The sequence below is a fragment of the Thermothelomyces thermophilus genome, chromosome 3, assembly GCF_000226095.1.
Source record: "Thermothelomyces thermophilus ATCC 42464 chromosome 3, complete sequence".
Taxonomy (NCBI): Eukaryota; Fungi; Ascomycota; class Sordariomycetes; order Sordariales; family Chaetomiaceae; genus Thermothelomyces; species Thermothelomyces thermophilus.
In genome coordinates, this window is record NC_016474.1 from 4268207 (window position 1) to 4295759 (window position 27553).

Sequence of the window (27553 nt, forward strand, 5' to 3'; positions counted from 1 at the left end):
ACCTCGTTTCTACTACTCTCGTATGTAGAGTCGATCATCGATCCTAATGGCCTGCGCGATGTATTCGTCTAGAGTCTCAGGCCGATCGTACTTATACAGCTCGTCCTTGACCTTTTCCTTCAAGCCATTGTAGAACAATTGCATCAACGCCTTATCGTTAAGCTAAGACTTAAGTATGTCCTGTCTAAATTATACGGCGTAGGAGGCTGCTAACTTGGTCTGTCGGAGATTGGCGAGTCTTTCTTGTATATGAATCTTCTCGTCTTTGTCGCCAAAAACTTTCCGAAGCTCTTCTTCGAAACGGTCGTAAGATCGGAAGACTACCTGCGTGAACACGTCTCGGTCGTCTTCGTCTTCCTTAGTAAGATAGTCATTCCACGTCGGCTCGAACCATCTAAGTGCCTTGCCCTCTAGTCTCGTGGCTACGTAAAGGACTTTAGCTTTTTCGTCTAGAAACTTGTCGTCGTTAAGCCAGAAGTAGGATCAGAGATTTGTCAAGAATCCTACGAGATCCTCTTTGGTTCCTCTGTATTTGCCAGGTGGTTCGATCTTGATACGCTTCGCTTTAGCGCCCTCGAGTGCCTCGATTTTGGCGTAGGCCTTGTTAACCAACTTCTGCGAGTACTTTTCGCGGTTCTCGAGTTCCTTGATTCGAGCTTGAGTAGCCTTGTCTCTCTGGTCTAACTCCTAGATCCGCTGCTGGAGTTGACTAAGCTAGGCGAGCAGTTGTTCGGCCGTGACGTCGGTAGCCATGTCGGTGTCGAGGTCGAAGTCACCTCCGTTCTGAACCATGATAGAACAAAGGGAGTGGTAACAACGTGTGACGAACCCAACTCAGACTTCTTCTGAAAGGGTCCAGACGGAGGTAGGTGAAGCGGGACAAGCAGGCAGGTCGTCTGAGGGATTCGGTGAAGCCAAAGGGTTTACAACAACACTTAGAGTTGTCTCTTACAGTAATTAGCAATGCTTGGTATAAGTATTGTGATTGTGATTGTTACCACTGGCGAACTCCCAGAGTCCACCATAACGAGTGACTGGCTAGCTATATATATACAATGGTCTGTCCTTCTTTAATAGTTATTACTAGTATCACTTCTCTTTTCACTTCGTGATTCTGCGTTGTCGACGGTGACATGTTATTATCACTAGTGAAGACCTTAGTCTTGGCGGTGATAATCTTCTGATTAGTCCGTCGAGTGATTGGCTGTCGGAATGTCCCGTGTCCTAGCTGCAGCCTGCCAGGCCGCCCATGTGCTTATCCGTGACAAATGGCGTCGCAGATCTATATAAATGCTTGCTTATATTGTCCTTCTTATTGGAATCTAGCATTCTTCTTGGTAAGTTTATATAAAGGTCGTATAATTGCTCTAAAGTTCCTAATGAACATTTGGTAGAAGTTTGTAAATCCGATAAAGCTTTGTACTTCTGTAACTATCGTTAGTCGTAGCTAATTCTTAATGGCTTTAACCTTTGAAGGTTCTATCTGAATTTGTCCTAGGGATATTTTGTATCCTAAAAAGACTATCTTTCTAATATGGAATTCGCTCTTTTCCTTGTTAACTAATAGTTTATATACATGTAGCGCGTCTAGTACTACTTTTATGTACTTCCAGTGTTCGTCTATTGTCTTGGAGAAGATAAGTATATCGTCAAGATAATATACCGCAAATTTATTAAGAAAGGGTCGGATAGCTTGATTAATCAGGGCTTAGAACGTTGCTAGCACGTTTGTAAGTCCAAATAATATGACGAGGTACTTATAGTAGCTATAGGGTGTCCTAAAGGCCGTTTTTCACTTATCGCCTTCTTTAATCTATATATAGTTATAGGCCGATAGCAAGTCAAGATATATAAAATATTAGGCTCCTACTAACTAATCTCGGAGCTATAAGATTAATAGTAATAGGTATCGGTTTTTTACGGTCTATTTATTAAGTTGCCAATAGTCAATATATAACTATAGCTTTCTATCTTTCTTAGGCATAAACAGGATTAGGTAGCCTGCTAGCAATATTAACAGGTAGATATATTCTCTTTAAAGGTTCTTCTCTAAATATTGCTTAAGTTCTTCGTTCTACGTCTAGCTCGTATAGTAAATCTTAAAGAACTTTAGTCGTACTCCTTCCTTAAGCTTGATCTTATAATCCTATAGGCCGTGTTTTGGTAGTCCTTCTAGATGTTTCGGTTCGAATGCTAGGTGTCCTTTGTATTCCTTTAGTACTTCCCTAGTCTTGTCTCGTCTCTCGGTTTTCTGATAGTATACAAACTTGGTTCCGTCTATGGCGATACTAGCGATTTCTCCCCTCTCAACCTACTGCTCTAATTGCAGTACTCTACATTCGTTAATAGAGAGAACAGCTATTGACGGTTTAGCTCGTTCCTCCCATCGTAGCGTTGGTATCGTTTTGCTGCTTCTTCTAGAGTCTATAGTAGTCTGTCTGCCACTATCTGTCTCTTATAATAGATCCGAAGGATATGCCTTCCCTTAAGCATCGTCTACTTACGATCCTTATATACTCCTTATCTTGCTAGTCAAATATGATTCTATTTAAGGTTATAGGTAGCTACTATTCTTCTAGCTAATGTCTAGGTCGTAATCTTTATACTATGGTAACCCTAATATTATATCATTATTATCGCCTATATCTATAATATTAAATATAACTATTATAGTCTTCCTTATTATAGTAATATTAATTGGTCCGGTCTCCTTATATACCTATTATATTAGAAATGGTCCTATGACTATGCCATGCTTCCGCTTCATTCTCTAGGGTATCTGTAGCTAATTTACAAGCATCGGCGAAATTAGGTTCATCTCTGCTCCACTGTCCACTAGTACAAGCATTTCGTGCTGTTTCCATTGTACTATTATCTATAGTCGCTTATTGTACTATCGTCATCTAAAGATCGCGGCAACTTCCTATATTTCTGCTAGGAGGTCTCGATATAGTGGTCTCTTGCGGTAGTTCCTCCTATACTACGCTACCACTTGCCGCTATACAGGCGTTAATGGTTTCCAGGCCCCTCGAAGGGCCCTAACCCGTTTCCTAGGTCAGTGCTAACCTCTTTAGTTATTTAGCTAATAATAGCTTCGTTAATTATACTCATTTCTATAAGCCATTAGGTATTTATAGTTTCCTACCATTAGGTCCGTTCTGCTCTCTATCGTACGTACTATAGCTTTATTTAAAGCTCCCAAATTCGTGATTTCTTTTCGTCCGCATGATAGAGGCAATCGTTACTCTAGCATAAGTCCTATATATCTTGTCCTATTCTATAGTACCTAGGCCAGGCTCGTTTTAGAACTATCGTAATGCTTTCTAGACTCTAGTCTTTAATCTTCCAGAGCAATTCGGCTGCTCTGTTTCCTACATCGTAGACCCATTCCATAGGGCGTAAGCTTCTGTCCTCATTTTCTTGTCAGGTTGGCTAGTAGTTGTTCTCGAATTTGTCGCGGAAGTAGTATCGGCATTTGTATGCTATATACTAGAACCAGGGCACTTGTACATGTGCCTTGTATTGAGGGTATAGTCGTATAGCGTTGCCTAGGAGGTATTAGAATTCTCTCCCAAATCCTTCCTACTATATGTAGACTATAGGTACTCTAGTACTAAGGTAGGAGTATTTCTTCTAGTAGCTTTCCTACGTATACTTATCCTTCCTACGGTTCGTACGTATAAACTAGTATTCTAGGTTTTATATATCGTTACTAAGTTGCTAATCGTTAAAACACTTGGTATAGCTTTTGGGTCTATTATATACTATAAGCTATTTTCCTTTAATAGTTTCTACAATACGTTAGAGTTCCCTTGTCTCGTCCCTTATCTTATCGCTCTACTAGGCAAGTTAAGTCAAACGTTTATCCCGTTTGCACAGTTCCGTATTAAGCTAGAAAACTTCGTTACGATACCCTTCAATTCGTTTCTAGAGGAATAGAACATTAGGTCTAGGTCTTTCGGTTCCTTAGGTATTAGTCATCTACAATCTATTCTACCTCTATATAACTATAAAACCCTACTACCCCAAGGCTAGGAGAATCGAAATTAGCGGTATATATTCTCTTGCTATATCCCATTTAGTAAGACCTATCTCTAGGTTTATAGTAACTAGTTCGGAATATAGTACTTGTTCGTCTTTACCATTGCCATCATATCTAAGACTATCTATATCACTGCCCTTGTCTTTGTAGCTCGTAGCTACTACTTTGGTAACATTCTTGGTAGTTTCGTCAATATCTGCGATTTCTTTTCTAGAGACTAGCTTCTACTCTTTCTTCGGGCTTCAACATTCTCGCTTATAGTGCCCTTTCTTTCTATAGTTATAGCAGGTAACATTGGACTTATCTTTAGTCGTCTTCTTCCGGTCCTGCTTCTACGCTATATCTATATCTATAGCTCCGGGGTACGTCCCGTACGAGGTACTAGCGTACGTTCGTTTTTTCTTGTCGTTAGCTTTAACTATAGTTCCGTTCATTCGACCTTATTTCTACTACTCTCGTATATAGAGCTAATCATCGATTCTAATGGCCTATATAATGTATTTGTCTAGAGTCTTAGGCCGATTATACTTATATAGCTTGTCTTTGACCTTTTCCTTTAGGCTATTATAAAATAATTATATTAATGCCTTATCGTTAAGCTAAGACTTAAATATATCCTATCTAAACTATATAGCGTAGGAGGCTACTAACTTAGTCTATCAGAGATTGGCAAGTCTTTCTTATATATGAATTTTCTTGTCTTTGTCGCTAAAAACCTTCTAAAGCTCTTCTTCGAAACGGTCGTAAGACTAAAAGACTGCCTACATAAATACGTCTCGGTCGTCTTCGTCTTCCTTAGTAAGATAGTCATTTTATGTAGGTTTAAACTATCTAAGTGCCTTGCCCTCTAGTCTTATAGCTATATAAAGGACTTTAGCTTTTTTGTCTAGAAACTTGTCATTATTAATCCAGAAATAGGATCAGAGGTTTATTAGGAATCCTATAAGATCCTCCTTAGTTCCTCTATATTTGCTAGGTAGTTCAATCTTGATACGGCTTGCTTTAATAGCCTTAAGCATCTCGATTTTAATGTAGGCCTCGTTAATCAATTTCTACAAATACTTTTTACCGTTCTTAAGTTCCTTAATTCGAGCTTAAGTAGCCTTATCTCTCTAGTCTAACTCCTAGATCTGCTACTAGAGTTAACTAAGCTAGGTAAGCAATTATTCGGCTATAACACTAGTAGCTATATTAATATCAAGGTCAAAGTTACCTCTATTCTAAACTATAATAGAATAAAGGGAGTAATAGCAACGTATAACAAACCTAACTCAGACTTCTTCTAAAAGGGTTCAGACAAAGGTAGATTAAGCAGGACAATAGGCAGGTCATCTAAGGGATTCGGTAAAGCCAAAGGGTTTATAATAATACTAGAGTTGTCTCTTATAGTAATTAGTAATACCTGGTATAAGTACTATAATTATAGGTTACTATCACTAGTAAACTCCTAGAGTTCGCCAGAGTCCGGTAGAACGAGTGACTATATATAATTCCCTGTCCTTCCTCCTTAAGTCTTGATCGTACGATTGCTACTACGATCCTGTGATCGTTACCTAAGTGCTTGTCTTGATCGAAGTGCGATCACTGCGATCACTTCCTGATTGGTCCTTAGATCTTGTGGTTCCTGATTGGTCCTATGTGCCTTGCCGGGTCGCCTTATGTAGCCAAATCGTAACATAGGAGGATATGGCATGTGTTAGACAAGGACCCCCCGTGCCTGGTTTTTATAGGGGAAGGCCTATAAAGGCACTAGGGCCTAATGAAGGCCTAGAGCTCCCTACTAGTACAGGCCTATATAGGGGCTATTAGCCTCCGTGACTTCCTATTTAGGGTTTAAGTCCCGGGGGTTAGTACCCCCTACTATGCCTATAGCTAGGGAAGGGAAACTGTTAAGCACCTAGTTATTTGGTGCCTAAACCTACTAAGAAGCCGAGCGTAGGAATCCTAGGAAATACGATTGTAAAGGGACCTAGACCTTGTCTTATAGGGTATAGGGGCCTGTAACTATTGTTTGGTAAGGAGGGTTCTATAGTGGCTAATAGACTTAGGGAGGCTCCTAGAATACTGCCTTATAAAGAGGCTAGACCAGGAGGTAAGGCCTCTATAGGGTTATTCTAGCTACTTCTCCTTTTCTTTATAGTATATTAGTATTTTAGATTAGGCGTTAAAGGAGGGATAGAGGTTTTTATCTGGCCTTTTTAGGTATAGTTTCCTTTATATATAATTAGAGAGGCTCTAGTATGCTTATTAGTCTAACGATATAGGACTAATAATAATAATAATAATATTAGATATCTAATGTTTAAACTATCTTAATTTTATAATAATTATATCCTTTATTACTAACCTATTAATAGGAATAAAAGATTAGGGTTTAATATATATATATAGATAATACCTTAAAGTGCCTCTAGCACTTAAGAGAAATAATATATCTTTTTATTACTACTTCTAAGGCTTATATAAGAGTTCTAGGAGTTCCTGCTATAGCGCTTGTACCGCTATGAATAGTTGACCACTGTAGCATATCTGACCGTGCTGTAGCCCGTAGGGTTGAGCTTTAGTTTTTCGGCCTTCCTCTACCACTCGAGGGGTGATGTGGGATTTTCACCTCTAAAGGCTATTGATATTGTGGCTACGCTCTTTCTGGAGTGCCGGTGTGGTGGGTGGGGAGGAAGTATAGGAAGTTATACAAGATGTGACGGTCTTTGCAATCCTCGGTGTTCCATGAAGCTTTCGCAGTACAGCTCTCAAATATGGAGGACTCTGTTGACACACATCAGCTAGCAGTGTCCATTCTATCACTCCGAGGACCTGGCTGCAACGAGCGATGCATGGACGGAAGGTGGAGTCTGGTTTGAGACAACCCAATTGACGTTGGGCAGGAAGAGCTCTCCTTCTTTTGTATCTCTGCTGCAGTTTGTTGGTTCCATGATTGGGCTGCTTGGAGTCAACATGGCCAGCGCCTTCCGCCCATGCGACATTTCGTCATAAGGCGAACCAATGGCAACTGCTAGGCTGTGCAGCGATGTGATGCTGTTCTCGGGGCCAGCAAAGGATTCTGCGTATTGTCAACCCAAACCGACCTAACAGAGGAAGAGAAGGCAATGGAAGGGCATATCAACCAACAAAACTGCTCCGGTACGGAACGAGCTTGCTTGGTTGTCTTCTTGCGCAGTACTGCATGATCATCGTCTGTTCAATCATGTGTGTCCTTGATGGTCCGTCTCGGATGGCCATCATCACCCCGGCCGACTACCCGCAACCGGGCCGGCAGGTGGCAATGCCCCGTGCTCGGGAAATAATCTCCGTTGAGAGCCTGACTACCTACCTCCTGCGGTTTATGCCCACTAAAATAGACAGGGAAGCATCTCCAATTTTTGCTCTTCTTCTCTGTTATCGTGGTCCTTTCCTATCCTGTTCTCGGATATCCTAATTAGTTTTTTTGCCGTTCCTTGTCACAGCCTGTCCTGTAATCTCGTACGTCCACGAGCCAAACCTTCGACCAACCTGGACTACGTTTTGGCGTGGAGATTGAGCTTGTTGTTAAGAGTAAGAGCCGGAACCATGCAGATTTCCGGAGCCTAGCCATGGAAATTTGCCTTCACCTCGAAAAATCCAGGATTCCGAGTCACGTTGCCTGCTTGTCTCAAAAGGCCGACGTCACCAAATCATACCAAAAATGGATCCAGAATTCAACACTGCCGTCTAACCCAGCTGAAAACCTCTGTAAGTTGACCCTATCGCCATACAAGAGATTCCAAGGCAGATGGCCATACTTACCAGAGCTATTTTGAACCAGTCGGTGTTGAGCTCGTATCTTCGATCTTCTACACACAGCAGAGGCACAAATGGATCCCCGAGTTACGCGAGACGTGGAGGGTTTTGGAGTCGGGGTTTGAGGTGCACGCCACCAAGGAGTGCAGCACTCACGTCCACCTCTCGCCGGCAAGCGGACCCTGGACGCTGAGCGCGGCGAGGGGGGTCGCGAAGGAAGCCATCTTCTTCGAGCGGTGCATCGACGGGCTGATGCCGGGCCACCGGCACATCAACCCGTACTGCACGAGCAACCGGTGGAACGCGGTGTACGGCGGCCCGGACATGCCCCAGATCTTCGACGACCTCTCCCGCGCGGAGAGCCTCGCGGACCTGGGCGAGCGCATGTGCTGGTGCTCGAGGGACTCGGTGCACGCGCGGCAGACGCTCCACCAGGACGACTTTGTGCACCCGCACTTCCGCTGGAACCTGACCGCCCTGACGGAGAGCAGGACGCGGACGATCGAGTTCCGGCAGCCCCCGGCCTCCAGAAACGCCCGCGACACCCTGGCGTGGATCCTCTTTGCCGCCTGCCTCACCCGGTGGGCGTCCGAGCGCGCGGACGCGGCTCTCAACCCCGCCGAGACGCCCGAGATTGCGGATCTATACCGGTACGTGGGGGCGGGAGCGCACGTCAGCGTGGTGCCGGATGACATGTTGGCGTTGCTGGAGGGGCTGTTTCGGAGTGCGAAACCGCTGCCCGCGCCTCGGCATGACTTGAAGGGCATGACGGAGGAAGAAATGGACGAGTTGAAGACGGAGGCAAAGAGGAAAGGAATGTCATTGGAGAAGTATAAGGCACTGTTTGCTTATGAGTAAAGGGAAGTGATATATCTTTCAACGTTGATAATGTGTTCCTGGAGCTTCAGCACTACTCTCCCGACTGTCAGCTATGAGTTCACGTGTGGATAATCGTAAATGCAAGTGCATCTTGGTATGGTAACTGACATCGAGAACACGATGTTGCACCAATAGGGAACGGCGCACTTCCGAATCGGGTAGTTATAGCAGGCTTACACACGGCCCAGCGATGACATGCGCATTCACCCCTGCTTGGGTAGGATTAACCAAAAGCTGTGTCGGCCCAGGTGTTGTAGGCCAGGAGCTTCGCCTCCTCAGCAATGCTTTTACGGCTATGGAGAAGTACATTCTCGAATCAATGTGTCATTATGGGGTACCGAGGTAGCGGAGATGTTCAGCACGGGGCACTTCCAGCGCCAGTCCGAGCGGCTCTCATGATAAGTAATCAAGATTAAACAACGCATCGAAAGCCCTTCCTAACTGGTGATGGCGTCTCAGCTAACGTATTTCTTACTGGAATGATTTGGAATGATTAGTTATCAGGAATAGCACCCGGCGGAGACCCGAATTCCAGCATCATAAAAGCCCCCCCCTTTTCCCCCCTTTCAACCTCGACGATATGGCCGCTTAATTAAGCCAAGGAATCGCGATTTTAGGATATCTTTGAAGTCTCCAAATAAACCGTCACCATATCTCTCTTCGTTTTTTTCTTTGTTGTTTTCGTCCGTTTTCTTCTTCTTTTCTAACAAAAAGTCAAGCCAACCCGTCGCCATGCCCCTCTGGCAGATCTTCCACCCGCCCTCGACCTTTACCACCCCCGCCTCGAAGCAGGCGCTGGCGGCCGACCTGACGTCCATCTACACGAGCGCCGGGCTGCCCGCCTTCTACGTGGTCGTCCACTTCATCCCCGTCCCGGGCGCCGACACCTTCGTCGGCGGCCGCCCCCGCTCGGAGGATGCCGGTGCCCGGCCGTTCGTCCGCTTCGTGGCGGACCACATCGCCGTGCACGTCACGCCGAAGAACGGCGACGACGACGACGTCGAGAGCGTGCAGAAGACCACGCGCGTCCTCGACAGGGTCCACGCGGCAATCCGGCCGCACGTGCGCGAGCAGGACTGCGACTGGGAGGTGCACATCGACGAGACCCCCCGAGGGCTCTGGGCCATCAATGGGCTGGTGCCGCCCCCTTGTAAGTATTGCTTCTCGAGTCGGTCTCTCTCCTGCTCACTCTCGTTTTGGGGCACTTTTGAATGCTGATTTGTGATTGCTGTATTTGTGCAAAGTCGGGAGCGATGCTGAAAAGAGATGGGCTGAGCTGAACCGGCCGGTCGAATGGGAGGAGGAGCAGCCCGAGTGAAAAAATTAAGCAATCAAGGTACAAACAGTATCAGATGCTCAAATTCGAAGGCGGAAGCTTTGGTTTCTCGTATCTGGATCAGTCCAGTCAGTTATACTTGAGTGACTGAGACGCAGCAAGCAACAGAGAATCCTAACTCGGTCAACATGCTTTAATTATGCCCCAACTGAAAGTGACTGAAATAATGTCACAAGAGACCTCGAACGTATTAGTTAACGTTGGTTGGGAATGTAGATCCCTTGCAAACTCAGAAAAGAAATTGAACCGGCTTTTCGAGAGTTGGTTAATTAATTAGCGGGGCCCAAAAGCGGGAACAGCACTTTACTTGATCGAACACGTCTAGGTAGGCTTGATCTTGGATTTCGACGGAACTTTTGCGCTGTCCTCTCTAGGGAAATTGCCAAATATAAAAAGAACAGAGGAAGAAAATATGGAGGTACAATACAAGCTTGGTTCCGTGTGTCAGGGGTTAGCTCAAAGGGAAGCTGCCACACCTTTTTTGAGGAGGAACTTGGCGACTAAGACACAGGATAATTACCTGGTGCAATGAAAACACCGCCACGACGCCGACCAGGGGAGACGAAGCTTCGATACCTGAGTGTTTCTCCATCAGCATGTACGGACAATGATTGGGTCCTCAGCCTCGGAGACTACCAGACACTGGGCCTAGCAAACCAGTCCATAATTATGGAGTACATTGGAGGGGAGCTTGCATGCCGTCGTCAAGGGATAGAATGGATTGCCGTGCATGGACAATGCTGTGTCATTCAAGGGGGTTTGAACCTGCATAGAGTTGGCTTCTAAGGACTAAGGAACAACGTGGTAGATAGGCAGTTGTGGATTTGGACGCGGGCTGAACTGCCGGCGCCCGTGCAGACGAACCGCAAGGCGTCGAGATGACGATGATTGCACGGTTCTTCGACCAGTCTGCGGTGGTGTGGCCGACATGTATATGCCGTGACGCCTTGTGGAATCTGTCGACCAAAAAAGAGCAATGGAACAATGGGGCTGGCGCTCTGGAAGCCCCGAGCCCGTCTCGATCGGGTACATTCCTGTATCCAAAAAGGGATGAATTCATCTACAAGCGACATTTGGGGGGGTGGCACGCGCCAATCGGTTCTGTTGACGGAGACAAAGTTGTTTTCCCTGTCGAATAAGAGTTCCCCGGACTTGGCATCCATAACAAAGGTTAAATTAACCCCCGGCCTCGGCAGTTTCTAGACGAGGATGTAACTGGGCATCCAGAAGAATGACCTCCCATCCTCCCGCCCAGTTTGTCAGTTCGGCACTGGTCCCCCGCAGGAGCACATGGTGTCGGCAGCGACGAGCTGAGAAACGCGGAAGGAAAGTTGGACAGCAGACAGCCGAGGGCAGAGAGAGCATATATGAAGCAAGATGGACCTCTGGCTTTGGTCAAAGAGCACAAGCGGTAAATATTGAACTTTCGGTTTGGACTTGCACCGTCTACTTTACCTAGCATCGCCGAACGCCTTCTCGCCCTTTCTCCTTACCTTGTTTGAAAATTCAAGTGAATATACGGTGATATCCCCTGCTGAACAAACACCAGCACAAGCCCGTCCCTCAATCGAGATACCCTCGCAAGATGCAACAAAAGGCTTGGATTGCTTCCATGGCCGCGGCCCAGGTCGCTAGGGCCCAGGAGCTGATGCGGTTCGGCTGTTCGCAGCTCACCATCGACCGCATCGACCCCTTGGTCAACCCGGGCAGCATACCGTCTCCGCACATGCACCAGATCATCGGCGGCAACTCGCTCAACGTGTCGATGCCACCCGTCGAGCACGACCCTCCGACGCTGTCGACCTGCACCAGCTGCACCTACTCGGAGGACTTCTCCAACTACTGGACCGCCAACGTCTACTTCAGGGCCCGCAACGGGTCCTTCAAGCGCGTCCCGCAGTTTGCGAACCTCGGCCTGAACGTTCAGGGCGGAATGACAGTTTACTAGTAAGTCGGGTTGTTACTGATAAATGGAAGAAGGAGGAAGCTCTCTCTCTCTTTCCCGTATCCTTTATTTATCTGGCTCAACGGCTCGCTTACCTGACTCGTCACCAGCATCCGGGGTTACCAGCCCAGCGCCCGCGTCACCGCGTTTAAGCCAGTACGTAATTATTACCATCCGTTCAAGAGGCCATATTTCGCTGGAAAGAAGTATAATATGTTGTAAGAAAAAAATGTGTCAGTATCGCTGACAGGACAAAAAAATAGGGGTTCCGCATGCTCGTGGGCGACCCTAACAACCGGGAGGAGAGCAAGGTGCCGCCAGGGCTCTGCTTCCGGTGCGAGGCGAACAAGCAGCAGAACCCGTTTGGCGGGGCGCCGTGCACGGGGGCCGACACCAAGTCGTTCCCCAAGTCGACGTGCGGCGGCGGCTGGCGCGTGACGGTGACGTTCCCGTCGTGCTGGGACGGGCAGAACGTCGACACGCCGGACCACAAGAGCCACGTGGCGTACCCGGCCAGCGGCACGTTCGAGAGCGGCGGCCCTTGCCCGGCCAGCCACCCGGTCAAGATCCCGCAGGTCATGTACGAGATCATGTACGACACGACCCCGTTCAACAACAAGAACGAGTGGCCCGCGGACGGCTCCCAGCCCTTCTACTGGAGCCACGGCGACAACACGGGCTACGGCATCCACGGCGACTACGTCTTCGGCTGGAAGGGCGACGCCCTGCAGAGGGCCATGGACAACAAGTGCGCCGGCGACCGTTGCGCCCCGCTCCAGAGGCAGTCCGACGCCGATGCCATCGCGTGCACCAAGCCCCAGAGTGCCAAGGAGGCTATTGGCGACGACTGTGAGTGGACGTGGACGCCTTGCTTCCCTCCTTTCTCGTCTTGTTTATATTTGCTCCCCCGGAAACAAATGCTGACGAACCTTGCGTCGCAGGGCTCCCTACCATTCCCGGTCAGCAGTGATAAAATACATACTCAAGAAGAGGAGGGCTTGGAGGTGAACGAGAACATATGGAGTCTCGGGATGATGGCTCGTTCGTTCCTTTGACATGTTGTCGGAACCCAAAACGGAGAACCGGCTCCCGTTAGGGAAGGATAGTAGGCTATAAGGGCGCCCAAGCCCGCCCACACATGTGCATCCTAGGATGAATATATACAAGGTAGCCTTCACAACAACGCGGTTCACTAACGTAGGGTACCGTATCTTGTGCCATGGCGCAACGTCCCCCCACCCCCAATTTCACGGATTTTGTCTCTTGCACAATTTAATAGTCCCTGCCGTGATGATGCCGGAAACAAAAGCCCCTTTCTGCTTCCGCAAAACCAGGTCAGAGCGACAACGACAATCCCGTGCCGAGGCGGTCGTCGTCGGCTTCCCAGGGAGAGACCCTCCGAACCCAGTACCCGGTCTCGGGCGCGGCCTCGCCACCACGGGCGCCGGGAGCGACCGTCACTGGCCGCCAGAACTGCACCCACCCGCTGCTGCCGCTGACTCTGCCCTCCTTCGACTCTTGGACCCTGTCTGCGGCGGCCCGGTCGGCTCCCATGACGCGGTCGAAGGCGTCGTGCGCCAGCGCGAGGACGCACTCGGCCAGCTCCGGGACGCCAACGTGGTTATTATTATTATGATTATGATGATGATTATTATGATTATATCCGCGCACCACGGCGTCCATGGTCTCGAGCAGGCGGTGGCGGACCTGGGCCGGGTCGAGTGTTTCGCGCTCGCCCTGGCGCCAGCGGACGCGGCCGCGGCGGAGGGAGCCGTGCAGGGCGACGGTGAGGGCGCGGAGGCGCGGGAAGGCGCGCGGCAGGCGGGCGAGCATGGCGTGGTAGGCGTCGAGCCCCGGGCGGCGGAGGCCGAGGTGCTCGTCGGCGTAGTCCCAGGCGGCCTCCTCGGCGACGCGCACCACGAGCGACCGCACCGCCGCCGCCCGCTCCCGCGGCAGCAGCGCCTCCGTGTGCAGCAGCAGCGCCCCGGACCCCACGTGCATCACGTTCTCCCCGTACACCAGCCCCACGCACTCGCGGTACGTCAGCCGGCACGCCAGCAGCAGCCCCATTACCTCGCGCCCGACTCGGCACTCGCTGTCGTCGTCGTCGTTGTCCTCCTCCTCTTCCTCCTCTTCCTCCTCTTCCTCCTCCTCCTCCTTGTCTCCCTCCCCCTCGTCCTGCTCCTCCCCCTCCCGCTTCTGGTGCTTCTGGTGCTGCTCGTGCTGCGGGGAGCGGGTGGGGCGGTAGAGGTGGCAGGCCGTCGGGAGCCCGCCGCCCCAGGTGCAGCGGTCGGCGAGGGGGTGTGCGGCCGGGTGGCGGTGGCAGGTGGAGGCGTGCCAGCGCCAGCGGCGGCCGTGGGGCGACAGCGAGGCGCCGCGAATGGAGTGGGGCGTGGTCGTATCGGCCGCCGTGTACCGCATGTCCAGGTGGATCTCGCGGCCGGTGAGGAGGAGACGGTAGATCTGCAGGCGGATCTCGGGCGGCAGGCGGAAGAAGTAGCAAGGGGGATGCTGCTGCTGCTGCTGCTGCTGCTGCTGTGGGTCCGCCGGGATGGGCGTGATCGGGCGGCGCGGGGTCGGCAGTCGTGGAAGGGTGTCGAGCGCGTGGCGGCGAACAGCAGCAGCCGGGAATTCTCCTTCTGCATCTTCGTGTTCCCGGTGCTCGGCTTCGCTCCGCCTTCGACGGCTGCCGGGGAATTTCCCGGTCAGCACTTTACGGAGGAAGCCCATGCCAGCTACTCCAGATCGAGTATCCGAGATTAATTAATCAGAGCCTGTGGTTACCCTAGGTATGTTTTGTTCTTCAAGATAGGTTCGGCAAGTTAAAGTGGAATGGGATTGAAAGTATACATATGTATAAGGTTTAACGTTAAGGGTCAGGCGGTTGCCACGTTAACGTGAAATCATAATTTAAGGCGGCCAATGAATGAACGGCTGCAGGGAATATTTAGCTTACCAAGTAATGCGGCTTCGCTTGGCTTTTCCGTATCTGCATACCAAACTGCAATGCGCTGACTGTGTGTGAAGTTAGGTAATATGTCAAGGTAACTTCCGAATTACATGCATTACACCTTTGCGGCTGAGCAGAGCAGCGTAGAGCAAACATCTCACCCAAACCAACTCAACGTTTGATTCGCCCTAAGGTCTACATTTTTTTTTACCTTAATTAAATATCTATCCCCCACTCTACAATAAGGTATTTATTGCTGATTCTTGCAACGTCCACGGCTTCTTAAATCAGCGCAACTCCCACAGCCGCGAGGAGTAGCAAACCCATGAGATGCTCAGCCTGCGATCTCGACCCCGTGTGACCCATAGCGGATGATGGGGTTGTCGTGGCCGTGGCCGATCCAGACGTTGTTGCCACGGTGGTCCCGCTAGCAGAAGTCACAGACGCTTCGGTCGCCGTTGTCGAGCCCTCGGTAGCACTCGGCGTCGTCTCCGTCGTCGTTGTTGTTGATGCCGTCGTCGTCTTCGATGTCTCCGATTTTGGCCGCGTGATAGCCGTGCCCGAGCTCGAGGGTGTTGCTGACGCGGATTCCTGATCCTCGGAAATGTTCAGGACATACGTCCCGTTACCGCCCTCTCCCGAGGCAAAGGCTCCGTTGGAAGAAAAGGCGTCGTAGCTCGCCCAGCTCGTCTTCCCGTCGGTCTTGAGCGCCGCGCAGGCCTCAAAGTAGGCATTGCTCGCGCAGATGCTCTCGCCGTCGCTGGTGATGCCCCCGCCCACCTCGGTGCACGAGACGAACAGCTGGGTGATGGTGCGCGAGAGGTTGTCGAAGAAGTCCTGGCTATCGTACGACCCGGGCGACAGGCACGCCCGGCAGCCGTCCATCCACCCATACCACCCGTCCGGGTTCGGGATGCAGACGCACTCCCGGACGCCGCTGTTGACGCCCTTGAGCTTCTGGCATCGGAGCATCGTCTGGTAGATGAGCCCGCACCCACACTCGTCCAGCTTGTTGGGGCCGTCGGGCGCCGACTTGTACGACGACCAGCCGTTGGGCTCGGGCGACGCCATCGACGGCGCCACCAGGGCCGCGAAGCCCACGAGGTAAACTGAAGAGCGCATTTTCTCGGTCACTTTGTATTTCTGGATATGCCTTTTGTCGCTGATAGCAATCATGCGCTGGTGATGATGAAGGATGAAGGGCTGTCTTGGGAGAGAAAAAGGAGCCCAACGGCTTAAGAGTAACCAAATTCAGTCGGCAGGGGTAATTCGTGTTTTTCTCCTGAAAGCTCTCAAAGGAACTTTTTGTCTCCACGACGCGACTAGCGGGTGTAATTTGCACAAGGTCCTTGCATGTTTTAGCCCGGCGCTAAGAACACTGCAATGAAAGGGTTAAAGTTCAACCGCGGCTCTGTCAACGCAACATCAAAGCAACAACAGCCAGAATCCCAGACAACTTGCCCATGGCCGCCAATTCCTGCAATGGTTGATGCGGCAGCATCGTACAGCTTTCTTCACACAAAGAACCTAATTAGTAAATTCAATTGAATGCCTTCGGAATTTTATGCTCACGGCACTAAACATATCCGCCATGAAAACCTCGGAGTCAACCAGCCGCGTGAATCAAAGAAAACTACGCCGAACTAATTATGGATTTCCGTTAATTATTAATTACTGTGCGGTTTCATACAAGACAACCCGGTTCTAGATTCAGCAACCAACAGTGGAACACCTATTTGGCCCTTGTTTCTTCCACCCACTGGTCATCTTACAAAGGTGCCTCCTCCCCTATCATACTTACCTTCTCCTATAGCCGACGCGTAATTAAGCAAACTGACCAGAACCAGGATAACCCGTGCACCTCATTACTTCTTATTCCCGTGCTTCTCCTCAACCCACCGCTCATAATTCACATAATCCCGGTTCACCTTGCCCTCCCGATGTGTTCCCAGCAACCGCGGCTCGTATTTGTCCGCCTCAGCCGCAACCATATAGTCGCGTCCGGCCTCCCAGATATACCAGGAGCCCGCCAGCATGCTGCCTAGGGCCAGGGTGGAGATCCTAAGTTCCACGTCAGTCTGGATCAGCAGGCTGGGTGCTGCAAGAAGATAACAAGACAGAAGACAACAATGAAGAAGGAAAAGGAATAAGAAGAGAACCATAATATAGGAGGAGTGGTGGGCGGGATGCGAAGCTAACTCACGTGCTGGGGCTCCAGGTCGAGGGAAGCCAGGAGGAGCGCTGGGAACTGGGGCCCCCTTCCTTGATCGCCGTCAGGTATATGGGCCGCCTCGGATTGCCTTTTCCCGTCACAAAGGTCACCGGCCGGCTGGTGACGATTGCGGTGCCGGAAGCGCAGGCCTGGGGACGATGATCAGAATGGGGAAGGAGGGCGCGCCGACCGGGCGGGAGCCGCGCTGTTCGTAGCATCGTGGTCGTGGTCGTGGCCGTGCTCGTAAGTTTGGATAGCACTCTGGTAAAGAATGCATCAGCGATTGAGCGTGCGACGGGAACTTGGGCGTCTAATTATAAATATGTCAAACCAGTTGGGTGTTTTTGAAGGTTTCCGACAAGCCTGGGGGCGGTTGACATCACCTCTTGGGGGCATGACGCAGAGCTCAGGTCATTATCCGGCCCGAACCCCCGCCTTCGAAGAATCGTCACCGGGTATTTGTCATTATCAATGGCGTTGGAAAACACCTCAAATGTTGGTCACCCGAGGGGAAACTCTCGAGGTGATTGCCTCTAAATATCGCTCGTGTCTGCTTCTGCTATTCGGCGATACACTCCCCAAACTTGCAGATCGCCGGAACCTGGGATCCCCCTTATTCCATCCTCGAGAATCAGGAAGGTAGGGAAAGATGTAATTAAGACTTGGGGGCCTTGCTTACGTGCATTGCATATGCTGGGTCCAGGCGGCTGTAGCCGAGTCTAACAACTGTCAATGGCATGTTCACAACGTCCGTACCCCAAACAAAACAAAATTACCCAAGCGAGACAACGCGTAAGCCAAGCTGTTGTTGCACTGTATTCCTCTGTTGAATCTCCAAAGGAACTTAGAGAAATGACATTCGGTATATTGGTTATATAATACACACACTCTGGAGGACTGTTTAAGGTAATCATCTTCCCTGATCTCGAGACAACCGAGGGAGCGCATACCGCCCAATGCATATGATTATTAATTATAGCTTCCTTATCCGTATAGTACACATTCCGTACTCTAAAGTTTTCATCGCTCCCAGACCTTCAACATGGCGCAACTAAACCCCACAGTCCGCTTTTCCTAGAATTGTGACCGTAATATGACAGAATACAATCTAAAGAAGAAGAAGAAAAAATCGAGGATTACGCGGAGGAGTGAAATAAGAAACAGCGTGCTACCTCAACGCCACCCGTCTCCTCTTCGTCCGCCGGATGACAAAGAACGCGGCGCAAACTGCAGCAACGCCAAACAAGGGCACGTGGCTCCCAATGCCCTTGCCTAACCTGACAATCATGGCAGCGTCGTAGGAATGCCACGATGAGCTGCCGAGGTGGTTGAATATCGGCGTCGAGACATTCCCGTGGAGGCTGTGCATCTTCGGGTTTTCTCGAGACCCAAGCCGCGCTTGCACTCGAGATCCATATCGAGAATGACGCCTGAGAGAATGACGAGTAATTAGAGATCCATCGGTCAGCGACGTGGATTTCCGCCATTGCACGGCCGGGAAGTGCCAGAAATCACTCACCACCGTAGTGATATTACAGCACCATGTACCGTAGCGCGTCAATCTTCTGGATCGGATAATACCGGTACGACTTCCACATGCCGTAAAGCTCCGGGAAACATACATTCCCAATCCGTACATACATGATACATATATGATTGGCTGCACTACTTTCGCTCAAGTAGGTTGTCTTAAGCGCCGGTGCGACCAAAGTGCGCGCATTGGATAACCGGACTGGTGCAGTTGCCGCGCCCACTCCTTCGGCGCCTGTTAGATTCCCGTTTCAGGTTAGGTTTAAGGTTTGTTGCCAGACGTTCTCTCAATTCCACAATTTCTCAACATCCTCGTGGAATTGCAGCCTCCCAGAGCAAGCAAGCATGCTCGACAGCAAAGTGGAAAGCCGTCATCACGGCAGCGTTGGTTGGCCCGCGCTACAACCATTGAGAGCACCATCCCGCCGGCGGGTGTCGCTGTAACGCATGTCGCTGGGCGTTGTGAGTTCATATTCCTCTTGACTTTTCCCCGATTCCTATCGGAGAAGTCTTTAATGGGTGATGGGATATATGCGACTGAGGCGCCGACAGCTGGTCCTTCAGAATTCGCTGCTAGTGGTGGTCATGCACCAATGTCGAAACACACCTACTGGAGCACGACCGAGATACCTGGCATCGACGGCGGTGCTGGTCGTTGAAGTCGTCAAACTGCTGGCCAGTTTGGCGGTTGCCGCCCGCGACACATATAGCTCGCGCCCAGGCGGTTCGGTTTCCGAGGTCGTCGGTGCCCTGTATCACAGCATCTTCGCACCGGACCGCTGGAGGCTCGTTATCCCGGCCGTTCTCTTTGTCGGCGTGCTGTGGCAGGACGGCGCAGCCATCAAAAGGGGAGGGTTTTTCGCGGGCTACGATCCCCTCGTGTGGCTCACCATTGGCCTGCAAGCGTTCGGTGGTCTTACCGTGGCTGTCTGTATCGCGTACGCAGACAACGTGGCCAAGAACTTCGCCGCCAGCTTGAGCATCGTCGTAAGCTATGCTGCGACCGCTCTCATTTTCGGGACGTCGCTGACGCCCCATGTGAGATTCTGTATCCTTTTGCCGTTCAACGAGGATTGTAATGTGCTGACTTGTTCAACCACGGGCCGGCGTCGCGGGCGATGCTACTCCCAGTCAGTCAGGAGAAAGACATTGCAAGGAAGAACATCGCACTTTGTGGCTTAGCTTATTCTCATACCAAGTAAACGAATGACAGTTGTATAGAAATGAATCCGACATTACCGACATTGCCTTGCCCTAGAACCACATACAACTCCCCTTCCCTTTCTCTTCCCTGGTGCAGCCCCTCCAAACCCCCCAGCTCCGAGACAATATGTCGGACTCAAACCTCCGAGCTTAATTAGCGCTTGGATTGGCGCGACGGCCCGGCAGGGAGGCTGAGACCTGCAGCGTTGTAGCCATGGACAAGATCCGACACTCGGCCTTTTCCGTTTTTGTCAGGTTATTTATGTCCTCCATTCTCCGATCTCACGTCGACAAACTCCGAATCCGATCGAACTTTTGGCCAGCGCAACAATCCGCCGAAGATAGCAAACCATCCCCCCCCCCCCCCAAAAAAAAAAGAAGCAGAGAACAAAAAAGAAGAATAAGAAAATAAGGGAGAAAAGCGCCCAGAACAACGGAAAGAGACGAATCAGAACAAAACTATGCATGCCAAAACGAAACCCTCGATCGTCTTCCTCCACGGCTCCGGCACCAACCCGGACATCTTCCGCATGCAGACCCGCAAGCTCGCCGCCCTCCTGCAGCACCACTTCACCCTTCACTACCTGGCGGCGCCCCTGCCACGCGGGCCCGGCCCGGGCGTGCTGCCCTTCTTCGAGGGCTGCGGACCATACCTGACGTGGATGGACGACTCGTCCGCCGAGGCGGAGAAGGAGTACTGGGATGGCAGCCCGCTCTTTGAGCGGCTTCTGGAGCAGATCAAGCGGCTGTCCGGGCCGGAAGGCGGCAGCGCCGGCGCCGGGCCCGTCGTCGCGCTGGTGGGGTTCTCCATGGGCGGCAAGGTGGCGATGGAGCTGACGCGCCGGCTGGAGGGGGAGGGGGACCGCAGAATCAAGATGGTGATTCCCGTCTGCGGGACGGTGCCGCTGCAGGGCGGGTTCGATGAGGGCGGCGCCCGGAACGAGACCAAGGAGAAGGGGTACCGAGAGATCCTGGGCCGGGGCCCGGTCAAGGCCAAGAGCATACACCTCATCGGCGAGGACGACCCGTGGCGGCCGGAGAGCGAGGTCTTGGTGGACTTCTTTGACGAGACGGGGAGGAGCGTGATCCGGTTCAAGGGGGCCCACCACATGCCGCTGGATGACGCCCTAAACAGACAGGTCGCTAGGATGATCTTGGCGGCGTGCAAGGATGGATGAGGGCCGTGAGCGGCAGGAAATCTCATACCATGGAAAAATGGCAATGTAAGGGGGGGAATAGAACTAGGTGGTAGTGCTTCGACAGGCGCAGAAACGTCTATTATCTAGTTAGGTTTAATTTGCGTCATTGCCAACTCAAACCCAGACACGACGCGTAGAGGAAAGGTGCAATACCCTTGCCTTTCGAGTCTCCATTATCAAGTTTGTTTCTCACGGTGGGCGACTTGTGAAGAACGCATCGCTGACGTCCCTGGATGCTTTTCCACGAAAACCCCCTACCACTCCATCGGATGGGTGGTACAGCATCATGGTCTAATTATTATTCGGTTAGATTTGATCGCTTCATGCGATGTCACACTACATCTGTAACACACCTACCTTATGTACTTCATATATGGCCGACCTCGTTTCATTTTACGTGACAATTTCTTTAAGCTAATAAACTACAAATGACAACTTCTAAGGTATAAATGGTAATAATACTTAAGTATATATATTAATAATATATCTAATGGTAATTAGATTGTACTTATTATGTTATAAAGAGGATATAATAGAGAGATAAATTATCTATAAACATCTAGTCTTTAGCTAAGCTAGGACTAAGTTTAATATTAATAATAATGACAGCTACCTCTAACAAAGCTATATCTTGCCTTATATTAGAGATATTACTAAAGTAATTAAAGCTATAAAGAACAGAGAGTATAATAGAATAACTAATAATAATTATATCCCTTAAAAGTTATGGTTAAGATAAGAATTCAAAGGATATAAATAAGCGTTTCAAGAGCCTTTATAAGTATAGAAGGCATACTTACACTAGGGTATATTAGGCCCTGGTACCTCTATAGGCCTTCCCCTGTGAAAACTAAGCGTAGGGAGTCCTTGTCCGACACGCGCTATATCCTGCTGCCGGCCTGGTCGGCCTTCTAGCGGTTGCTCTAGCTAGCTACTAAGGCCAACTCTATAGCCTATAATCTTCGTCGTAGGGCCTGTAAGGGGGGCAAGCCTACCCTACGGCCCTCCTAGATCTACTGCCTGGCTATGGCTCCCGCGGCCTCTTGGGCCGTAGGCTTCGATCCCTAGCTCCTCGCTCCTGCCCTCCTTCTCTGGGTTAGGCTTGGTGACGGGCAGGGAAGGTCGACGGTCCTGGCGGGGGGCAGCCTCGGCAGGGGCAGGGCGCTTAGAGGGAGTCGGCATCGGCTCGGCAGACTCCTCCTCATCACCCTTCTCAACAATCTCGCGCAATTTGGCGTAAAACTTACACGCCACGTTCATATCGTCGATATTATTGGCACCCTGCCGCTTACCCTTAATACGGGCCGGGTTGCCATTAATCTTATGCTTCTTGATGTAGGTCTTTAGGTTCGACTCGCTCGAGAACGCGTCCGTCTTGTAACAGAGGTCGCCATCCTCGTTGCTAAAGCGACAGTAAACCTCGCCTGGGGCGAGCTCGATTTCGCCATCCTCATTTCGCTCAAAGGGCGGCATACCAAGGTGGCGCTTCCTGGTTCCGCCGGCACCATTTAGGTACCATATATAGTCCTCCGTGTCCTTGTACGACGACATTTTTTATTGTCACAGAGTTTTGGTTTTCACTAAATAATATACATCCATCACGTTAAATAAGATACCTTATCATTATTATTACTTGGGCCTGGTCAGCCTTCACAGCTTATTTTCGAAAAGAGACCCGTAACACCCCTCCGCTTTAGACCGGTCTCTCTGGTTTCACAGCCGGTCACCTTGCAATAGGCCTCTTGGCCCTCTTGTTTACCCCCTTCCGCCCTATCTTCCCCTTTCCTCATCCTCAATTCCGTCCTCGCGCCCACCCTCATCCTCACCCTCATCCTCACCCTCCAGGTCTCCGAGTTCCCCGCGTCGCCGCCGTTCGGCCGCCTTGCGCTTCCGGCGCCATTCGGCCGTCAGCCCCGCCCTCCGTGGCAGGCAGGTTGGGCAGCCCTTCTTTCGGCGGTCCGGGTTGGGCCGCCGGCACCAGATGCACAGGCCGCGCGCGACGAGGGCGGCGTTGCGCCGGCCGCGGGTGCCGAGGGGCCTAGGGGCGGGCTCGCCGTCGTTGTCGTTGTCATTGTTGCCATTGTCGCTCTGGCCCTGGTTGTCGGCTCGCTCCTTGTATAGGTTCAGGTTTTGCTGACCCTGATTTTTGATATCATTATGGCGGTCATCGGCGCCCGCGGAGGTTTGGCTGTTGTTGCTGTAGCCGAGATGATAGCGTTGGGCGAGCAGCGTTTGGTAGGGGCTATAGGGCCCGAAGGGAGCTGCTGCGGCGCCGAACCGGAGTGGCAGAAGCTGGTAGCCGAGGAACGGCGGGTTGTTGGGAGCGGCAAGGGCGGCGGCGGCGGCAACGGGGGCGTAGGGCAAGCCTTGGGTTGGGACCCAAGGGCCTTGGCTCGGGGCCGGTAGCTGGAACCCTACCTGAGGAGTCCCGAGAAAGCCCTGTACGGGCTGCTGGGGCGCCAATTGCTGGTTGGGGTTCGGCGCCGAGGGGGTGTACGGCGGCGGCGCGAGCCAGCTTTCGCTTGGAGTGAGCTGTGAATCGTTGTCGCCATGATTCTGTGGGTAGAGGCGGAGCCTGTGGGCATAAGGGTTGGCCGGAATGTTGCTTGGATAATATCCTCCAGGCTGAGCGAGATACCCTAACGCTGTGGAGGCGGCACTATAGTTATCGGCTTGGCCGGAACCCGCGACCATATCGGACCGCTGACACTCGACGCATAAGAGACGGTCCGCGGTATTGTTGCCGCAGCGGGCACAACGATTGCTCTGGGCCGACATCTCTTTGAGAGTTTAGTCTTATTGTGTGCGAGGATGGAAGAGAAGAGCGTGAAGCTATATGAAAGCTTGAGAAGTGTAAAGAATTGATCAGATTGGTATTGTCTGTACGAAGATGGAGTAGAAGAGTATAAAGGTGTGTAATTAGAGGTTATGAAAAGTTGTAAGGTTAATTCTTTCGAGAGCCTCGGCGATGTAGATTTGAAGGTACTAGAACATAATAAGTGGGGAGATAGGAGTTGTACGATCGGTCTGTTTTATGAACAGTCTGCTTGTAACTAAATCAGTGCGGTTGTACGCGTATAATTTCATCTGATCGAGGCCTCGTGTGGAGGTGAGGAGGTTCTAGGTAGGGATGAAAGCTCTATTATACAGCTCCGGTTTTGACTAAACAGTTTCCGATTGGAGCAGCCAGTAAACACTACTCGATGACGGGAAGGAACGAGAGGTGACGGAAATCAATTACCTATTCCCCTTGCTCATGTGGTTTAGATATATAGGGGAACGGGTCACGTCGCGATGTTATAATTTTTCTGTTTACTATTTGCTCTATACGGCACGCGATAGAACAAAGCCTGCCTTCCGAGACAGCTGGAATATGAGCTTAATAATTCCTCTCACCATTGGCTCCGTGAGGGCTAAAAAGGGCTTCACACTCTAGCGCATTCCAAGGAAACCCGGAAAGCACACGTCGGTCGTCGCCGTAGTTACCTGTCTCGAGAACATCTCCAACAAGGGCAGCTAATTAAGCGAAGATCACACCACTTCGACATCCATCCCGTAGTATCTTAGGAAGAGGACGGTACGCAACACATCGCCTTTCTAAGCATGTCAAGAACAAAGAAAGTCGCGAGGGATATGCTCTGACGCGAAGTCGAGTGAGTCATGCCCATGATGAGGCGGCCCTCTTCGGTTCCCCCCCCTAAGCAGTTCAAGGACACTTTCCGGACTCCACATGGACCAGGTCACGACAGGGAGCAAGAGCTATACATTTTTATATGTAAAAAAACTAACATATTATAAGCGAAGTATCCCATTTTATATCCAGTCACCAGCCTGGCCTTGCGGCATCTTCTAATGCCCGGGACCTGCAGGGCTTCTGAACCTTTGAGCATCTCCTCCCCTGAACCGCCCTCGGTCCGGGGATCCTGGTCGGGGACGGCGTACTGCCACGGCCCCATTCGGCGCGAGACGTGGGAGCCGTTCGGGAGGCGGTCGAGGAAGCTCTGGAAGGACATGTCGCTGGTGGAGCGGGAGCGCAGCAAGCCCCAGGACCGCAGGATGCGGTGCGTAGGGGCCTTGAGGGACGGGACGGAGGCCGCCAGCACGCCGATGGTCAGCTCCAGGCCCCAGAGGATGTCCTGCTCCACGTTAATCACGGGGCCGCCCGGGCCCAAGTAGCCCACGACGAGCAGCAGGCGCGCAACCGCCACGCCAGTAGCGGCTGTGCGGGCGGCCATGAGACAGCCGATGAGCATCTTTTCGTGCAAGGGCCGGCTGAGAGTGCGGATGAACGTGATGGGTAGGAGCGAGGGGATGAGATCGGAGGCTATGGTGAAGCCTTGACTTTCTCAGTCGTTTCGTTCGAGAGTGGCCAAAATTGGGGGGGGGGGGGTTCAGGACTACTGAAGCTGAGGAGTAGGGCCTTGCATGCTTACCGCTGTAAAGGTAGCCGTACGTCATAAAATGTGTCGGCTTGATACAGTTGGCGGAAGGGGTCGGCGCCCACCTCGCCGAGATGGGCCTGCACATGACGAGGTGCATGATGGTTCCAACGGCAAGCATACAGGTCTGGACGCCAATGACGGCCCATACGGTCATGGTCCACGGCAGCGACCGGCTATCCCTGAACCGGAGCAGCATCAGGGCCACCGAGATGCGGATGACGTTGATTCCCCAGACCCAGAGCACGCCGCCTGCTACGATCAGCGGCCCCATGGTCCAAGGATCGGGGCCGAAGCCTTCGAGACCCCGGCCGTGATGGTACATGGCCGCGTCGATCCCGTACCAAGCAATGGTCACGAACTGCGACCGTGCCGGACCCAGATCAGCGGTCTGAACTGTAGCTAATTAAACAAACAACCAACAAGCCGTGGGCGAGGCACGTCCACAGCTAGGAAGGTCGAAAAGAGACCCTGCGGAAGTCTCACCAACAAATTGTGATTCATGGCGATGGAATAATTAAGTAATTAGAGAGATCTTACCAAAGCGAAGAGGAGCGTGTAATCGTCGGCGCCAATGCGCTGGGACGGCTGTAACCTCCAGTATATGCGGAGGCCCGTCGTGATGCACGCAATGCCCAGGAGCGTCCCCACGGGAGCCAGGGCGTGCACGACCAGCCGGTCGCCGGCGCGGTAGCCCTCGTCTACCATAGGCGGCGGCGGCGATGACGGCGGCGGAGGGGCCATGGCTGGCGACCTCAGCAGACCGACCAGCTTATCCCCTCCTTCCAGGGCTAGGTGCGTGGTAGCAGGGCAAGGTTGATGCGGCGGCGATGAGACGATAGCAGAGCAGGTCTGAGGAGCCTCATCCAAGCATTCGTTACAGCGGTGGGGAGCAGAGCGGAAGAGGGTGGAGCTATGTAGGTAGGTATGTACCTGAGGTAGGGACGGAAGACGGGCCCGAGAGGCGGTCCCCCGGGGGGGGGGGGGGGGGGGACGAGCGACCGAAGATCTCGATCTCCTTCGGGAAGCCAAACCACGGCCCGAGAGGGGGTTAGACGGGCTGGCAATCACGGCCAGGTGCGTTTAGATCGGTCTAATTAGAGTTGGCGACCTTGAGCCGTCTTCTTCCTCCTCCTCGGCGGGAAAGGGGGAAGAGCGTGCGGGATGTGTCAGAAACGAGGCGGTTGCCCAGCAAATTCGCGGCGGACTACCAAATGCACAACAGTCCGGTCCGTCTTGACTACCTTACTTCATGACGGCAGAGCACTGGGCTCGTCCAAACCTCAACTCCCTCTGGGTCGGGCGCCTCGAGGCCCACTTCCCATCGCCTACCCCTGACCGTCCCCGAGGCGAGGACCGGCGATCGTCAAGAGCATCGCTTTTTGCGGTCCAATCAGGGAAGAACGGACCAAACTCGATCTGGCGCACCGAGCAGGATCAGAGATGAACGGCTGTCGACTTTGGCATGAATCCGCAAGGTTTTCCCTTTAGGAGTCGGGATGTGAAACCGCCAGCAGCATTTTGCCTATCAAGTACGGAATACGCTTTCAATGGCGACCTCTCCAACTCCCGCCCTAGTCCTTGCTCTCCATGTATATACATACATACGTGTATGTAGGTAGTGCACCTAGGTCAACGGGCCACATTTCCGCTCTCTTGCCCGTACACAAGGCCCCTGGAGTTGCGAGGAACTTGCCGGGTCACGCTGTTGACTTCCCGTCTTTATTATTAGCACCTGAGTTTTAAATTATTGATATACTTGCATCTGATAACTCGACCTACTTCGAGAATCTCAGCCTCCAAGAAGCAAGCATCAAAACACGCTGGACTTCACCGACGGTCGGCCACTAGCTTGCACTTATCTTTGCTTGCCCCGGGCGTGGCACAGAACCAAGTACCCGAGGGATCCTCGCCGCTGACAAGGGGTCACGTTGGGAGAGAAGGCCATCATTCGAGGCGGCTCCCTCAAATCCGTTCGGCTCGACCTCACCTGTCTACACATCCCCTTCATCCAATGTCACCGTCGCATCCGTGAATGTCG

At 51.6% G+C, this 27553-nt stretch overlaps 12 protein-coding genes across 12 annotated transcripts; 5 read left to right on the forward strand and 7 right to left on the reverse strand.

Moving 5' to 3' along the window:
- Positions 1-6876: 6876 nt before the first annotated feature.
- On the forward strand, positions 6877-8677 carry MYCTH_2118656 (uncharacterized protein; the record flags this gene model as incomplete). The annotated part of the gene is made up of 3 exons (XM_003663416.1): positions 6877-6887; positions 7536-7771; positions 7845-8677. The coding sequence occupies 3 exons, from the start codon at positions 6877-6879 to the stop codon at positions 8675-8677; spliced, it is 1080 nt and encodes a 359-aa protein (XP_003663464.1).
- A 753-nt stretch (positions 8678-9430) lies between these two features.
- Positions 9431-10016, forward strand: MYCTH_50286 (uncharacterized protein; the record flags this gene model as incomplete). The annotated part of the gene is made up of 2 exons (XM_003663417.1): positions 9431-9848; positions 9943-10016. The coding sequence occupies 2 exons, from the start codon at positions 9431-9433 to the stop codon at positions 10014-10016; spliced, it is 492 nt and encodes a 163-aa protein (XP_003663465.1).
- A 2231-nt stretch (positions 10017-12247) lies between these two features.
- MYCTH_2305417 (uncharacterized protein) lies at positions 12248-13040 on the forward strand. The gene is made up of 2 exons (XM_003663418.1): positions 12248-12828; positions 12921-13040. Exons 1-2 carry the CDS (start codon positions 12252-12254, stop codon positions 12947-12949), a joined length of 606 nt encoding a protein of 201 aa, XP_003663466.1. The 5' UTR covers positions 12248-12251; the 3' UTR covers positions 12950-13040.
- Positions 13041-14864, reverse strand: MYCTH_2305418 (uncharacterized protein). Its single transcript, XM_003663419.1, has one exon. It carries the CDS (start codon positions 14707-14709, stop codon positions 13315-13317), a length of 1395 nt encoding a protein of 464 aa, XP_003663467.1. The 5' UTR covers positions 14710-14864; the 3' UTR covers positions 13041-13314.
- A 347-nt stretch (positions 14865-15211) lies between these two features.
- Positions 15212-16000, reverse strand: MYCTH_101345 (uncharacterized protein; the record flags this gene model as incomplete). Its single annotated transcript, XM_003663420.1, has 1 exon — positions 15212-16000. The coding sequence occupies one exon, from the start codon at positions 15998-16000 to the stop codon at positions 15212-15214; it is 789 nt and encodes a 262-aa protein (XP_003663468.1).
- Positions 16001-16715: 715 nt separating this feature from the next.
- Positions 16716-17251, reverse strand: MYCTH_2305420 (uncharacterized protein). The gene has a single exon (XM_003663421.1). It carries the CDS (start codon positions 17089-17091, stop codon positions 16795-16797), a length of 297 nt encoding a protein of 98 aa, XP_003663469.1. The 5' UTR covers positions 17092-17251; the 3' UTR covers positions 16716-16794.
- Positions 17252-18079: 828 nt separating this feature from the next.
- On the reverse strand, positions 18080-18626 carry MYCTH_2305421 (uncharacterized protein; the record flags this gene model as incomplete). The annotated part of the gene is made up of 1 exon (XM_003663422.1): positions 18080-18626. A coding segment is annotated over exon 1 (196 nt), but the record flags the coding sequence as incomplete, so codon positions are not given.
- Positions 18627-19118: 492 nt separating this feature from the next.
- Positions 19119-19750, forward strand: MYCTH_2127263 (uncharacterized protein; the record flags this gene model as incomplete). The annotated part of the gene is made up of 3 exons (XM_003663423.1): positions 19119-19133; positions 19224-19658; positions 19715-19750. 3 exons carry the CDS (start codon positions 19119-19121, stop codon positions 19748-19750), a joined length of 486 nt encoding a protein of 161 aa, XP_003663471.1.
- Positions 19751-20179: 429 nt separating this feature from the next.
- On the forward strand, positions 20180-21282 carry MYCTH_2305422 (uncharacterized protein). The gene has a single exon (XM_003663424.1). The coding sequence runs from the start codon at positions 20336-20338 to the stop codon at positions 21050-21052; it is 717 nt and encodes a 238-aa protein (XP_003663472.1). The 5' UTR covers positions 20180-20335; the 3' UTR covers positions 21053-21282.
- Positions 21283-21735: 453 nt separating this feature from the next.
- MYCTH_2110569 (uncharacterized protein) lies at positions 21736-22624 on the reverse strand (the record flags this gene model as incomplete). The annotated part of the gene is made up of 2 exons (XM_003663425.1): positions 21736-21741; positions 22184-22624. The coding sequence occupies 2 exons, from the start codon at positions 22622-22624 to the stop codon at positions 21736-21738; spliced, it is 447 nt and encodes a 148-aa protein (XP_003663473.1).
- A 219-nt stretch (positions 22625-22843) lies between these two features.
- On the reverse strand, positions 22844-23851 carry MYCTH_93590 (uncharacterized protein; the record flags this gene model as incomplete). The annotated part of the gene is made up of 1 exon (XM_003663426.1): positions 22844-23851. The coding sequence occupies one exon, from the start codon at positions 23849-23851 to the stop codon at positions 22844-22846; it is 1008 nt and encodes a 335-aa protein (XP_003663474.1).
- Positions 23852-24813: 962 nt separating this feature from the next.
- MYCTH_93589 (uncharacterized protein) lies at positions 24814-26256 on the reverse strand (the record flags this gene model as incomplete). Its single annotated transcript, XM_003663427.1, has 4 exons — positions 24814-24832; positions 24863-25409; positions 25507-25903; positions 26053-26256. 4 exons carry the CDS (start codon positions 26254-26256, stop codon positions 24814-24816), a joined length of 1167 nt encoding a protein of 388 aa, XP_003663475.1.
- Between the last annotated feature and the right edge of the window lie 1297 nt (positions 26257-27553).

Coding starts and splice junctions, on each gene's coding strand:
- MYCTH_2305417 (XM_003663418.1), top strand. CDS start 12,252: ATGCTCGTGGGCGACCCTAACAACCGGGAGGAGAGCAAGGTGCCGCCA. Junction 12,829..12,920: donor GGAGGCTATTGGCGACGACT/GTGAGTGGACGT, acceptor CTTGCGTCGCAG/GGCTCCCTACCATTCCCGGT.
- MYCTH_2305418 (XM_003663419.1), bottom strand. CDS start 14,709: ATGGGCTTCCTCCGTAAAGTGCTGACCGGGAAATTCCCCGGCAGCCGT.
- MYCTH_2305420 (XM_003663421.1), bottom strand. CDS start 17,091: ATGGTTCTCTTCTTATTCCTTTTCCTTCTTCATTGTTGTCTTCTGTCT.
- MYCTH_2305422 (XM_003663424.1), top strand. CDS start 20,336: ATGCATGCCAAAACGAAACCCTCGATCGTCTTCCTCCACGGCTCCGGC.